We start from the raw sequence: 15579 nt of genomic DNA on the forward strand, positions 1-15579 counted from the left end.
ATACCTTATTTTAATTGCGTCTCTGAATTCTCTTTTGTTCAAATTAAAATTCATCTCCTTTATCGGGATCACTGTCAACCAACATAATAATCTTAATAATAATCTTAATAATAATCTTAATAATAATAATAATAATAACAATAATAATAATAATTTAATATTTATATTGCGCAAATTAACATGTGGATATGATCAAATGCGCATTACAACACTTTTCGGGGGACTTTGGCCGGACTGCATCAGCAGTTTACAAACAATCGAAGGAAACTTATTTGAAGATGCCCCCTCCCCCCCAATTCCCAGTAAACAGGCCAGACCACATCACAGTAATCTCGTGAGTGGGTTCTTTAACATCCCCTGCCTAACCAAATTAACTAATTAATAGATGCCATCGACCTCGACCTCCCGCACAGCGTCAAATTAGACGTAGTCCTAAAGCTAACATATCGTTTTAGAAACATTTACAAAGAGACAAAGTCCGCGCGACGACTTGCATTCGTTATTCGGTCGGCCCAGGCCTTTGTTGCAGGACAGCGTGACCAGTAAGGCCTCGGGTTTTGTTTTAAGAGTGCGGCTCTGGAAAGATAATGCGTCGTTTTCGATCTATTCTGTTCTATTTCGCTATGTACACGAGTTGTTGTATTCCTGAATGCCATGAAAAGGAAGAAAAATCTTCCATAGGAGAGTTTTCGTTTCTTTTTAGTTTTCCCTCTACCTCTTAAGAGAAAAAGAGGATCCGGCTGTTCGTCGAGACGCAGGAAAGGAGTCTACGATTTTACAGGGAGCTAAAGTTAGTTCGTTACGTTTCAGGTGTAGGTGATGAATCCTCTAAGAATCCCTCGGCTAAACGAGAACCAAACACTGACGTGATTTGTTTTAAATAGCGAGATAAGTTTTCTGAAACTAAAAGATATATGCAAGTGTTGAGATTATGTTTTCGAGGACTCCCATACATCCTGTGACGAATGACTCTATACTGCTTAGTTGACGCTGGAAAGATGAAACTTTTAACGACAGAGACTTAAAAATTTCAAGATCAATGAATCTCGCGAGCTTAGTTACACTCACGCGGAAGAATCTGACCATCTGTCGGCTTATATAAGTCGGTAAACGGGTCACATACCGATGATCACCGTGTTTTAACTGTGCTCCTTGACCTTGAAAAATCCTTTATCACTCATTTCCAGATAAATGTGTTCAGATGTCTGGATGTGATGTGAACCTCCAATGGAGTAGTCCACACGAAATCGGCTGTACGTTGACCATGTATTCAGTATCTTACAGAGAGAGAGAGAGAGAGAGAGAGAGAGAGAGAGAGAGAGAGAGAGAGAGAGAGAGAGAGAGAGAGAGAGAGAGAGAGAGAGAGAGGTGCAATGTACAACTGAAGAGGATTCCTGTCATGAAATCAATGTAACCGCGGACACTACTTCAAGGAATCTCCTCAAGTGTAATACTGAATACATTCTGAAAGTGACTGCTTGAAATGAGTTGGGAGCCGAGAAAGTGACGCCACAAACGAATTGCTATTAAAAATTGGTCAGATCACTGATAATCATCGTGAACGAAGCCTAACCATTGTACCCGTGGGATGTGGGTTTCTTATTCTCAGTTCCGTGGGAATCCTTTGCTACAGGCAGAAGAGAAAAAAGAGAAAAAAGAGAGGCCACAAGAGAAGAAGGTTGGGAAAAAATTCTTCTAGACATTTGTAAGCTAACTCACTCAAGCGAACGCAGAATATTTCATTCTAGAGCATTACTACATCTGCGAGTGAGTGAGTGAGAGAGCAAGTGACTACCTTTTCTCAGGGAATTCGAAGAGGCTAGACTCAATTAACATGCATTTAATTGAATGTACTCTCTGGAAAAGCTAGTTTCAGTCGCCTCTGTGATGTCTTGTAAACAAAATGAAGTGTGAAATCTTTGTGTTTCTTCAGATCGAAGTCAGAAATCATTCCCTTGCTGTTAAAAGAGATTCCCCCGGAACGTGTAACAATTATGGAGGAGCTGGGCAGAGGAGCGTTTGGAAAAGTACACAAAGGAATTCTAAAAGAAATGCCGAGGGTTGAAGCCAAAAGAGGAAAGAGTGGAAATCAACGAGGGAAGAGAAGTCGCTGTAAAACTGCTACATGGTGAGCAATCACAAATGTATTGGGATCATTCCGACCATTCTTCATCGTCATTAGGCGAATACAAGCTTCAGTGGTCTAACTGAGGACTTAATTTTGCTCTGTACTATCATAACCCTTTCAGAAAGAACTGGCGAAGAAGCGAAAGAACGGTTTCTCAGAGAAATTTCATTTATGCAGCGAGTTGGTACCCACACCATTGTGCTAAGCACGATTGGCTACTGGACAAAGTCAGAGCCCATCATGCTAATCCTGGAATATATTCGACATGGAGATCTTCTTCAGTGGCTGAGGAGCAAAGGACAGCAGGCAGAATTTGCATCCTCAAAACTAGGTTTTACTGGAAAAACCACTTAGATCCCTTGTTAAGCACAAGTAGCGTCCAAACAACTTCAGAATTCGGAGGTCTGTTTGATTTGCCAAATACCACGCGGGTTTTTAACGGGTGCTGATGATTCATTTCACTTTTTCACTTCACAGAGTTTCAAATACCTGTGATCGAAAGTAATGGGTCCAACTTTTACAATTCAAAATAGTTTGACGTTTCTGTTAACTGCTTTGTTCTCGAAATTGACAATTGAAAATGTTCTGACGTCATCGCCAATCGATTTCAGGTAAAATGCAAAAACGGCATTGATGGTGTTGTTCTTGACTCCGTGGACGATTTATCAGACAGTACTGTGAGTTCAAATGAAAGTGCCTCAGTTGATGAGTCAAAGAACGTAGTCATGACACTGGAAAGAAACTGACGACTGCGCAGGATTTCACGCGGGAAGTTACCGAAGAACACTGAAGGCTTCATTCTCACGTCGGGCATTTCAATCACTATAGAACAGCCTTTCATAGACGAGAATAGGAATGATACCACAGTACTTCAAATCGGAAATTCCCAACCTGAGTTTCCATCTGGATTCGGAGGGGAAAAGAAATTACTGAGTCAACAGTCCAGTGAACTAGGCCACCTGAGTCAGACGGAAGTGATTTTACCCACTGCCAGTACAAACTTTAGTTTGAAAGATTCTAGCCCCAATTTCCGGCCCTGTAGTGAAGGAGACTGAGACGATTTGAACATCAATACAGCAGTAAACAAAAAAAAAAATGAAGATAAAGGGAGAGATGAAGTAAAGTCCTCGATTGAAGAAGAGAGAGCTAATGCCATTTCATATAAAACCACATGTGCCTTGCCACAACCTCCGGAGATCACCTGGAGCAACAACAGGAAACGGATGGTGCGCAGGCAGTTGACTTCACCGTTGAAGATGTACTCTGTTTTGCATGGCAGATAGCAAAGGGAATGGTAGGTCTTTTAAATCGATGATATCTTGGATCTTGATGTTGCAAGTCACTTTCCAGAGATGAAAAAATTAACTCGTTTCCTATTATCCTAGCTACAAAAGCCGAATGCTTTTTGTCCAAAAAAATTACTTTGCTACGAACTGGAGCAAACGATAAGAAATGTGGTAAGAAATTCAGTTAAACGTGTGATTTTTGATATCCAAACGATTCAAATCTACACTTGGGAAATGGCGTTGAGAAAGCTGTCTTATTGATGCTCTCCTTGGCCGTGTTGCGAAAAAAATAACACAAAGAAAAATGAGACGTGGGTAGTGAGGACCATGTTTTTTTTTTTGTTTCCTTTATGAACAGGAATACCTAACTGGTAAAGGTTTTGTTCACCGCGATCTGGCCGCACGGAACATCTTTCTTGGTGAAGAGAAAGCTGTGAAGATTGCTGACTTTGGCCTGTTACGTCACACGTATGGAGATATATATATCTTATTAACCAAGCGCGAGGGCCGTACTGGGAGAATATCGGCCCGAGGTCTTGACAGTACGGACCGAGCGCAGCGAGGTCCGTACAAAAAAGACTGAGGGCCGATATTCTTCCAGTACGTTCCCGAGCAAGCTTGGTTAATAAGAGATTTATTATACGACTGAAGTCCAAAGGGACACAAGTGCGGTATCATTCGGGACCATTCGGGACAGTGCCCGGTCCAATACTTAGAGAATATTGGACCGGCAATAGAGCATTTTGATTGGTTAATTTTAGTTATTGGCCCTCTGACTGCCCGAGTCGTGTAATAAATATGAAGTAAAAAACGCGAAGAAACTGCCAATCAAATGGATGGCACCTGAGTCGCTAAACAGCGGCATGTATACTTCTAAAAGTGACGTGTGAGTACTTATTAGAGCAGAGCACTTATTGAGGGAAAGTTTGTTTTTTTTGTCTTTTATTTTTACAAGTTCTGTTCTGTTCAATGTCTGAACTGAACTTAAAGACCAGAATTCCTCTCCCACTTTAATTATCAGCCTCAGTCATCCCACTGGCTTCTAGTTCAGCGTCATGATCATTTGCATATTCTTTTCACCATCCTAGAACTAAACTCAGAGATATCAGTTGATTAACGGAGTACCGGGATTATACAAAGTAACTTAATCTGATCATTTTTGTCTTCTTCGGTAGGTGGTCCTTTGGAATACTTCTGTGGGAATTGGGCACAATGGGTGAGTAATAACAGCTCCTCATCCCAGCAGAGTATCCATCTTCTTTTGTCACCGTAAATAACCAAAATTTTGTGCCCAACTTAGTTTCTCTGATCTTGACCGGTTCAAAAAGAGAAGGCTACGCACAGGTAAAAACCAAACCCAAAAGAAAATGAAAATGACCCATAGTCATCGTCTGAAGGGATATTCCAGTCTGGATGGAAACCGCGCTTTCTGTATTACCATCGTCAAAAGCACGCTTGTTTGGGGAAAACATTTGTCTTTAGCTCAGAAATCGAGATCAGCTTAAAGGCGTACGACGTTGTTTTGAATATTCGTAAATATTGCCGCGCTAATTTGATTGGGCGATTTAGACAATGGCCTCGTGTGGAATCTACCCGAGGGGAACCGGGGGTTCGAACTAAAACTGCCGATGACAATTCCCCACTCCAGAAACTATTGGGAATCTGGGCACGAACTTGACTCGTAGGGTCGTCTGGGATCGTTTGGGTGGACGCGCGAAACTTCAAAATGGCGGTAGCGAGGAAAGTTTTCGCAAAACAATAAAGAAAAAAATGGTAAAGCATGGTAATTGTTGTGTTCCTGGATGTACGAATAATTACAGAACCAAGGATGGGCTTTCGTATCACCGAATTCCAAAGGACAAAAAATTACGAAAACAGTACAAAATTCTAATTCGTAATGCAACATTAAAAATCCACGCCGATAATACACGTATTTGTGGAGATCACTTTGTGGGTGGACATAAGCGCAGCAGGCTTCATTTACCATGGTCTAAGCATGTGGAAACTCGACGTATTTTAAAGCGTGTTTCTTCCGAAAAAATTGTAAAGAAAGTCCATTCCGAAGACCTTTTGCCAGAAAGTGATCTCTGTCAGACGGAGGATGTGCTGCTCACAAGTGATCAAGGTATGCAAACAGAACAAGTACGCAACAAAGATGAATCTTTGCAAACTGAATGTTATGAAGCGGTCAAAGTAAATTTTGCCACCCAAACGGGACTACTTAGATTTTACATTAATCAGTTCAAAGATAAGGACTCAGATATTGCTTTTTACACTGGATTTCCCAATCATAAAACACTAATGCTTTGCTTTGGTATGGTGAAGGATGCAGCGAAAAACATGAGCTATGGAAATTATGATCGAAAATGTTTTGATTGCCCCCCAGTTTTGCAACTAGGTCGACCAAGAATTCTTACATGTGGCAAATCAGTAAGATCCTCATGGAAACCACCCTTAGGGAAAATATCAGTAACATGTGGAGGGTCTACTTCATCTATTAAACCCAGTAAGACTTTCTTTCGCGCAAGATGCCCACCTCCATCCGGATCTCGTAAGGTTTTTAAATGAAGGCCTCCCTTGACATAGTCGTTATATCTAAAATAAACCGTAAAGCAAACGATGTCAAAATAACAAACCCTGACAAATGATCAATGACAAAAACATCGGCTGAGCAAACCTCTTGACAAGATCGGCTTTCTTGCCGCTTGTTTTCGCTCCTCTACACAACAGCCATCGTCTAAGCTGTGGTACAGTACACTCTTCAACGTTTTCTCGAGGAAGCTTCGCTCTGGGAATGTCTTCTTCGATAATAACAACTTTTTTGGAAAAAATGGCTTTCTCTGCCGCCATTTTGAAGTTTCGCGCGTCCACCCAAACGATCCCACAAATACCCTACGAGTCAAGTTCGTGCCCAGATTCCTCATAGTTTCTGGAGTGGGGAATTGACTGTGTGGTACCCTTGTGAGGCTTCGTTTGTAGAGTAGGCAGGGTTACCAAGCGGATTTTCAACGGTCGTGTGTCACAGTGAAAAGTTACTCGCATCTTCGGCGTCCTTTTGGCTTGGATTTTGGAAATGAAACTGCCGCTTGGCGTCGGTTGCAGTTGCCGGATTGCTCGGCGAAGGAGATGAACTGAAAAAAGGACGTACTGGCTTGGATTCGGCGTTGGATTTGTGGCTGCGTGGCCCTTTTAAGCTGAGGATTTTTCGCCTCTCGCATCGGGCATCCCAAAGTGGAGTGTGCAGCCTTCTCCATTCTCTTACAGTTGGAAACTCGGGGTTAAAGGAAATCGCTTAAATTGCAATGGATCGGGAAAATAACCAAACAGAAAGTAAAAACAAGCAAGCAGATACGGTAAGCTGTATTTTATTGATAGTTCTAGTGAGTATTTATCAACTTGAACCATTTACCTGAAATCCCATACAAATCCTTTATACTTTATACAGGAATGGCTCCGACCTGTAATTGGATGATAAAAATTGTAAAAGATAATAAGTTACATCTTAACTCCTTGCACGTGAGTATTGTTTAACCGTGTGTCTCCAAGCGGAACAGTGAAATATCAATGCGACTGAAAACTCCGATGTGTCAAACAAGAGATGGTTACTTACATAACGAAGGTGAGACCTTTCTAGTTCAGCGATATTCCATCTGCTGAGTTCAGACTCAGTTCAGGTGGACGACTAGAGACTGGAGCCATTCCTGTATTTCACCGCTGGCAGGAATGGCTCCGAATCATGCGCTTATTAATTTTCTTTTTTCTTTTTTCGTTTTGGCGAAATGAATTTTAAACTGAAATAAAATCGAAAGAATCATGGTACCTCGACATGATTCAGTGCGAGAGTTGCTACCACTGGTTTGACTGGTATGACATTCTTTTTTGGTTTGTTTTGTTTTTTCCTTTTTTCAGGTATAGTGGAGTTGTTAAAAATTACCAAGCGAAATTAAAGTAATCCGCGACTTTCTTCCTTTAGGTGTTGTGCAAAAATAGATGAGGAGCCCGATGAATGGATTTGTCTTTCATGTGAACAGTTTTCCCAGAAAGTCAATGTTCCACGAAGAAAACTCCCTCGATTGCGGCCAAGCCGGCACATTTCTCCAGCAGAGCATGCTGTAAATGAAAAATATCGGACGGAGCGTCACGTAACATTGCGTGATTTTCGAAACGTGACATGCAGTTGCTGCATTATTTTAAAACTTAGACACTACGTGGCCCCGTATTTATTTAAGAGGGCTTCATTTACAAGCATTGTAATGTCCAACTTAAGAAGAGCTTAATAGAAAGTACTTTTGATTTTATCTCAGTTTAAAAATTATTTAGCCAAAACGAAAAAGACATTAATAATATCATATAAAATTTAAAAAAAATGGACTAAGCATTTAAATCAGTGTACCAATTTAATGCAGTATACATTTACAACAAGAAGTCGATTTTTGTCCATAAACTTATCTAATCCCTAGATTTGTTTTTTCCTGTAAAGAAAAATTACTCTGAACTTGCCTGCCAATATGGAGTGATGCAGCAAACAAAGTTGGGGAACATAGTTGTGAAAGAGTTCTTAGAAACCAACAATGTACAACTCTCCAGATTGAAACAGTTTCGGGAAAAAACTCCTGCTGCTAGACGGAGGCAGAACCGAACGCAGGGTGGAGAGATATCAGTGCCACTACCACGCACAAATGATCAAATAAGGGAAACATTAAGGGTTGGAAGTGTTTTGTAACGTTTGGGACATCAATTTTATCCAATGAAAATAACAAGCATAATGGCTTTTCTATAATTATATATAGTTTAAACCTGATTTGAATCAAGAATATTATATTTAGTGAACAATTGCCTTTTTAATATTATCATCCCTATTGCAAGCTCAGTCCTTGTTGATTATTGAAACATATTAACTACATATTGGGATGATTGTTAATTCTAATCATTGATTTCCCTTGTACATCTGTAGGTTTTTCAATATACAACCCTTTATAACAACTCAATCATAAAAAAATCCCTGCACTGTTATTTGGAAAAATATGGCATGGCATGGAAACCAAGCTGGTTACAGATTAGCCATGCCAAAGGCTTATATACAGCTGTTAAGAAAGTCAATGAATGAAGAATATATTACATAATTATATTACATATTTCACTTTATTTGCAGAGTAAAAGTGAAAGTGGAGAGTATATTCTTGGGGAAATGATTGTACCCGAAACATACAAGAAAGTTGTCCTTGATAAAGATGTGACTATCAAGACAGAACTGTTCACAGTATCAGGTCGAAAAATACCGCTGTCAGACATCCGAGACAAAACACTCAAGCAACATGAAAAGTTAGGACTCATGCATGCCCGAACCGATGAAGATTATGCTGCTATGACCAAAGAAGAAGTTAAAAAAAGGATTGCACAACTAAATGAACATACTAGTTGCCTTAAAACTGCAACTTTGGATGACTTGAAAAACTATTTGGAACATGTTGAGAGGACAAGACATCTTATGGTCTGGGCAGACAACTCAACCCTTTTAAACCATGGCTATCTGTTATTGACTGTGAATGCTGTGTTTGACAAGGCACTTTACTTCACAAATAAAGAAATGGAAGACCAAGGAAAAGGAAATGTTGATGTACAGTCGCTTGTAGAATGGCCACAAGTTTACATCCTGGCAAGATGTGGGTCAGCAGAAGCTGAACAAATAGCATATATAAATACCAGAAAGGCATGTTTGAAAGGCCTGAAAAACAATGTGGTGACATCAAATGGAGTTCAAATCACAGATGTCACGAGACGTTTTCACAGTGATGGCCCACAGCAGGAATTTGAGAGTGGTGAACAGAAGGGTGGAAATGCTGGTTGTTCGGGCTGCAGTGGTGATGCTAAAAAGTACAAGTATTTATCTGTTTCACTTTCTAAACCCTTGTTATCACTAACAGATCGTTTAAGGAAAGTTATTCAAGGGCCTGCAGGCAGAAAGAAGAGAAATGGGGGACTCAAACCCTTCAAAAATCTACACTTGGAAGAGTTAAGAGAGGAATGCCAAGCAATGGGGCTACCTACAGATGGCAAGAAGAAGGATCTTGAAGAGACCTTGAAAGAGGAAATGGGGGGAATTCAAAGGGTGCCAGCAATGATGTTCTTTGATCAGGAAAGAACACTGGAAGAAATCAATTTGGGTATAAATTTGAGTTTTTGCTACATAAAAGAAATGCTACCACAGTGACTAAAAGAATGAAATTTGGAGAAAATCGCTTGGTCTGTTTCACTGCATTTAGTGATGTTTAATTACATGTAGCATTAACATTTAAATGATAAGATCTAGGAAATCAATATTTTTGTTAGTAAATGCAAGGGTACTAAGCAGTAAGCAGTAAGCAGTACACATTTATACACTGACACACTTAAAATGTGTGCAGTAAAACTTTTTCAAGCTCTGCAATAGCACACACTAGACACATGAATTGATGAAAATACACAAACAATTATGAACTAAGTCATGGATCTTGCAGTCAAATTAAAATGTACAAGTATCTACATGAAATGTTAACTTTTATGGTTACTTTACAGGAAGCTATGAAGTCTTACCTACAGAACCTCTTCATGATGTGAAAGAGCACATCTGTAATGCCCTCACTGAACTTCCAGCCCACTTGGAGAGGGATGAAAGTGATCACTTTCAAAGCATCATCAAGTTCACCTTTGCTGATAAAGAGAAACTCCGTGGCTGTGATTATCGCCTAGCAGCTGTCGTCGTGGCTCTGTATCTGAGAGGTAAGGTCAATTAATACTTAATATCCCTGATCTTAATTGACTCTACACACCTACTTTGGCTTTGAAAAATTTTATTTCCCCAGTCACATCTCAAGATTCTACCTGAGCTGTCAGGAAATTAATTTTAAAGGTTCTCTTACAAAAGCTGATAGCAAATTGTACAGTCATCTAACTAGAAAAAGTGCAGTCTCAACCTCCATACAATATAAAAATACAATTTTCACAAAATATATTTATACAGTTTTCTGCATAATTGTTAAGATTGTGTTAATTCTCAACAGTAATTGTGACCTAAGTAATCATGATGCCTATTTTAGCTTGCATGTACCATTTATTCATTTATTCATTCATTCATTTAACTTTATTTGTATGTGGGTAAAGCATCAGGACTTAAAGTAAATACTAAAATACCATACATGTCTATAGCACTGATTTCTAAAATAAATCATTCAAACTTTATGATAATATATGATAAATTATAGTCTTATAATTATAAATATTATGTCATTGTTTTGTAGGAAATATCAGAGTCAAAGTGCAGTCCTTGCTGGATTCCCTGACTGAGCTAAGTAGGCTCCTTTATCTGTCTGCTCAGTCTCGCTCACCAAGACTTGTGCTATGTTTGCACAACACAGCATTTTTGCATGCCATGCTTTGTAAAGAAGTCATTGGCCAACCTGAAATCCTGACCACCCACAAGTTTTATGGAAGGTACTGGCATTCCCTTACAGCACATGCTGCTAAACAAAACAGAATAATTTCTGGCAAGTCAGCCAACACAGAAGAAGAAGAGAGGCATTTCAACACTCTGCAAGGCATCACAAAGTTAACAAACAGAAGACCTGGTGATTTCATCACACCTAGTCTTGTCCGACTTCAAGCTGAACAACAGATGGCAGAAACCAGGCAGGGAAACGCGATGAAAGCCCAAGTATCCCAAATTTCAAAATATTATAAGGCATTACCACCATTTCCCAACTCAATCATACCAGATCGGTATTTGTGAGAAATCCTAAAGAATATCAGGCTCACTTCCAGAGCATAAGCGATTTCCTTATCTGTGGTGAAGGTGTTTGGTGGCAGCAAATTGCCTGCATAGTGGAGTTTCGGGATGGTCCAGATGAGCTTGATTTCAGACCTCAAGGCCCATCTCACCACCATTTCAGGTCAAGCAGCCTGGCATTAGAAGAACAACACCTCAAGCAATGTTGGGAAATCTGCCTGGCCAATGAAGCAATCACAATTCCTCATAGAGTCATCAGGTTGTATGGAGATAATGGTGACTGTGTTCAAGTGATCCACAAAAACTTTCTGGATGATGACAGCGAAGACAGTGATGATGAAGAAAATGAAACTGCACACAACCCCATGACATCTACAAGCAATGAACAAATTGTGAACTCGAACACTGGGATGAGGATACTGAAGAGCAAGCAGAGAGTGTGGAATTAACTGCAATGGAGAATGGAACCTTTCATGATTCAATGGAGAACCTAGTATCTGTTAGATTCTGCAGATGAAGATGATGGTGCTGCAGATAACCAGGGGCTCCAGATCACAAATGTCTCTTCACTTTCCACTGCAGACGAATACCAGCCTCTCGAGAAAAGCAGTTCTAAGCTCCAAAATGTTTCATAAAGAAATGATACTACCATTACAACTACCCCTGAATTCAAAGAACAACTTCAAAAAGAACACCACAGAAATTCAAGTGATGATTGTCAACAATCCAGTAAGCAACTTGCCACAAGGCTTTGCAAAAACATTGCAAAACTTTTGGGAGAGACAGATGATGTCTTCTGCTTGGATAAAGCAAAAGAAGATCAGAAATGTCACCCAACAAGTCATTTTTACAATGAGAAGTACCAAAACCTCCTTTCGGGAATGCAGAGGAAGATATTGACAATGCGTACACCATTAAAGAAAGAACATAACACCTGGGAGAGGGAATACTGTCTTAAGCATGACTTCCATGAGCCGAGTTTGACTGATGTAAAAAAAGACAAGAAACAATACTCTGTCTACAAGAAAATAATTTTATACACCACTTTCATAAATGGCTGCTGGATTGATATTCTTTTGTTTAAATTCAAATTAGCCTCACTAGCCTCGCTTGAGATAATGTATCCTTTTGAATTTTGAACTGGAGAACGAGGCCAGAAAGGCTAATTTAAATTTAAACAAAAAGAATATCAATCTGGCAGCCATTTTTGAAAGTGGTCAATGTGATGAGCTTTTTAAATATTGGGGAGTCACTGTTCATTTGTACTGATTCATGTCGACTAAAATAATTTGTATAGGCTGGCTTTTACATACACTGTACAAACACAGGCTTGCATGTATGGCATAGACATGACATAGACATGACATGCACTGTATATAACACTATCACAAGAAAACTTTAAGGTCGGCACACACAAGGGGACTAGTCCCTGCGACTAGTCCGTGCGACTAGTCCCGGCGACAAGTCTTTGAAGGGTTTACACGAGGGGACCGGTAGCAGGGACTAGTCCCTTAAGGCGTTCACATGAGGGCACTCAATTGCACAAGAACATAGAAAAATTAAGAGGCAAAAGATGTTTCTTAGTCTGGAGCGTTACACGAAAACAATTAAAATTTGGTAACTTTTCATTGTAGCACTATTAAACATCAACGCAAACGAACTACACTTATTCAGTCGGGTTATTCATGCTTTTACGTGTTCCGTTTTTGTTTTTTTTTAATTTTATTTTTAACAGACACAGAGTCAAATAGGGTAAAAATTCCATCAAAACGGCTCCAAGACATCTGTATATGTTTACAAAAGTAGAAATAGTTTTTTATTCTTCAGCTGTAGAAATCTAGAAGTCTGTGAAAATTCATAGAAACTGCAATGTTTACAAATACCGGAAGTCACGCATCATACTGACCCATGATTGGCTTATTTACCGTTTAGTCGCAGGGACTGGTTGCACAAACAGTTCACACGAAGGGACAAACATTTGTTTCATCCGACAAGTCCCTGTGACTGGTCGCACGAATTCAAACCAGTTTGAATTTGTGCGACCAGTCGCAGGGAACAAATTTTGGTCCCTGTGACCACAGAAATGTGTAGTTCACACGAAGGGACTAGTCGCATGAAACTGGTCAGTGGGACTAGTCGTAGGGACTAGTCCCCTCGTGTGTGCCGACCTTTATCAATCCACTTTTTATCTACAAGTATATAAAAATAGTCCTTTAATAAAATTTTCATGTTAAATATCTTACAAGTCTAATATAATAGACTTTGTCTCAACTGTAACATGAAGTACATATATTGGTAATTTAGTTTCAATATCAGCCATTTATTCCAGCAAATAGCAACAATTTCAAAACTTAATGGCTCTGTAAATTCCAAGCCTGCTCATCCCCCCGGGCATTTGTCAAGTTGTACAATTATGTAAGGTACCCGCGGTGGGTCATTTGCTAGCAAAGAGCTGCCGGCCCGTGGCAGGACATTTGACATAAAGAATTATAAAGCAGTACTCTTTTTAAGACAAAGCCCGCTTTATTAGACATTATAAGGATTAAACCTAAGTAAAGTTTAACTAAATGAAAACTCGTGCCCCACCACCACAAAAATTCTTGTTTTGTTGATCTTCACGTGCGAGAAAATCGAGGGGGAGGTGAGTATATAGTGTGAGTTGTAAGTTTAACGAAAGGGCATGCAAGGTTAAAACGGATCATACTTTTTTTTTGAAATATCCACAGTTCTCGGAGAGTAAAGACAAACCGCTAAGTTTATCGCTAATAATTATGTTAACAGTAGCTTACCTAACCTGCCGCGTTCTCTTCCAAAGTACATATTTTGTAAAAATGGGTGATAAACGATTCCTGATTGCTCGACACCAAAGTAACTGTAAAAACCCACGATTACTGAAATCTTCCACGGGAAAAAGCCACTGTCTAAACCGGCCATAGCTGGAAACAACACTACGACGACATATTTTTGTCCGGCATTCGCCGCCATATTTGTTTTGCAACAGGAGATTTTACAAGGGCTTGGTAACCACGCCCAAAAAAATCGCAGCCATGCCTTAATTTTCGCGAGTCGGGCCCGGAAGCTTGGATGGTTTAAGGTGAACAAGGAGTTGAAAGACTTTTTCCACTGTGATCACATCGGCAAGCAGAGCAGAGTCATCAATTGGCAGGGTCGTGGTTTCAAGAGGTGTGAAGGAGGACATAGGTTCGAGAAATTTCTGGTTGATAGAGTTGGCAAATTTTGTTAGATGTTCGTAGCTGCTAGAGTGATATTCGTTCTCTTGATTTAATAGTACACGCAGATCGTTTGAAGGGGAAACAGGATTCATTCCACATAGGACTTTAACCGATTTCCACCACATTTCGGATCATTTCCTTTCAGATGGTTGACTTTGGATTGAAAGAAGGTACTTCTGCATCTTTTAGATTCGCGGTTCACCTGGTTACGAAGAGTTTTAAATTTGATCATGTTGCCATTGGTAAGGGTATTCGGCCGTTGTTAAAGAAGTGTTTTAAGATGGGGCATAACCCAGGCAGATTCGTTGGAACGATACTTCATCGTCAAGGGCAACAAGATGTCCCTTCCAGTGCAAATAACGGTTTCAAAAGTAGCCAGCTTATCATCGCAGTTTGAGTGTAGATCGAGGATTGTCCAATCAATTTCGTTTAAAAAGGTGCTGAAAGCGGCGACTAGGTCTCAAGTCTCTGACCATAATGTTGCGCTTTGCGTTACTACGGATGTTTACTTTATCCTTAGATCTTACCAAGTTAGATAAGTGGTCGGAGGGTCCAAATGGTGGCAGCTTTGAATAATGTTGAATAATGGTGGCAGAAGATGAATAATGTTCATTTAAGTTGGTCATCTCATTAATTATTAATGATTATTTGAATGTGCTACAAACACAGCTGGCTTTCTTTCCCGGCTCTCGAAATAAAAATGTCATTCTTGATCCTTCTCAAATAAAAATGTTTTTGCAAGGTTCTAGATCCTTTATTGACTAAGCTGGTTCGGTCAAGATGGCTGGATGTTGGCCAAGTTCTTTTTCCACTGGGTCAATAACGCATATTTGTCAAATGACCCGTCCGCCCCGCTCGTGCAATTCCATAGAAAACCATAGAGAAAGCTAACGTGTGCAGCGCGGGACGGTTTTCACAATGACCGGATCGCTACCGTGTATTCTTTTCTGAAAACAAAAATCAGTTGAGACTCATGATTTAGCTAGTGCAATTACCATTTGGTTCATCGACCTGCTTAAAGTCACACCCACATTTTCGGTTCACACATTTTGAATCGTAAGTGCTTTAGGTCAGTGAAAAACCTGCAGGAAGGGGAGAGATTTTAAATTTCATTCTTGTCAGCGTAAGCTTTAATTTAATTCTATGAGGAATGTATTTACATGTAGGTGT

General features: G+C 39.9%; 3 protein-coding genes across 3 annotated transcripts; 2 read left to right on the forward strand and 1 right to left on the reverse strand.

The window, feature by feature from the left end:
- Positions 1-135: 135 nt before the first annotated feature.
- On the reverse strand, positions 136-6416 carry LOC148732330 (uncharacterized). Its single transcript, XM_088757215.1, has 2 exons — positions 6092-6416; positions 136-6009 (listed from the first exon to the last, which is right to left on the reverse strand). Exons 1-2 carry the CDS (start codon positions 6262-6264, stop codon positions 5769-5771), a joined length of 414 nt encoding a protein of 137 aa, XP_088613341.1. The 5' UTR covers positions 6265-6416; the 3' UTR covers positions 136-5768.
- LOC148732331 (receptor-type tyrosine-protein kinase FLT3-like) lies at positions 3300-4638 on the forward strand. Its single transcript, XM_088757834.1, has 3 exons — positions 3300-3422; positions 3773-3882; positions 4590-4638. Exons 1-3 carry the CDS (start codon positions 3300-3302, stop codon positions 4636-4638), a joined length of 282 nt encoding a protein of 93 aa, XP_088613960.1.
- Positions 6417-6632: 216 nt separating the features above from the next.
- Positions 6633-13453, forward strand: LOC111341076 (uncharacterized). Its single transcript, XM_088757213.1, is given in 6 exon segments — positions 6633-6767; positions 7895-8119; positions 8567-9578; positions 9970-10173; positions 10692-11171; positions 11174-13453. Coding segments are annotated over 6 exon segments (2424 nt in total). The 5' UTR covers positions 6633-6716; the 3' UTR covers positions 11626-13453.
- The last annotated feature ends 2126 nt before the right edge of the window (positions 13454-15579 follow it).

Source organism: Stylophora pistillata, chromosome 4 (assembly GCF_964205215.1).
Source record: "Stylophora pistillata chromosome 4, jaStyPist1.2, whole genome shotgun sequence".
In the NCBI taxonomy this organism is placed as follows: Eukaryota; Metazoa; Cnidaria; class Anthozoa; order Scleractinia; family Pocilloporidae; genus Stylophora; species Stylophora pistillata.

Coding starts and splice junctions, on each gene's coding strand:
- LOC148732331 (XM_088757834.1), top strand. CDS start 3,300: ATGTGCCTTGCCACAACCTCCGGAGATCACCTGGAGCAACAACAGGAA. Junction 3,423..3,772: donor GGCAGATAGCAAAGGGAATG/GTAGGTCTTTTA, acceptor CTTTATGAACAG/GAATACCTAACTGGTAAAGG. Junction 3,883..4,589: donor TTTGGCCTGTTACGTCACAC/GTATGGAGATAT, acceptor CTTCTTCGGTAG/GTGGTCCTTTGGAATACTTC.
- LOC148732330 (XM_088757215.1), bottom strand. CDS start 6,264: ATGGCGGCAGAGAAAGCCATTTTTTCCAAAAAAGTTGTTATTATCGAA. Junction 6,010..6,091: donor AAAGCCGATCTTGTCAAGAG/GTTTGCTCAGCC, acceptor GGTTTATTTTAG/ATATAACGACTATGTCAAGG.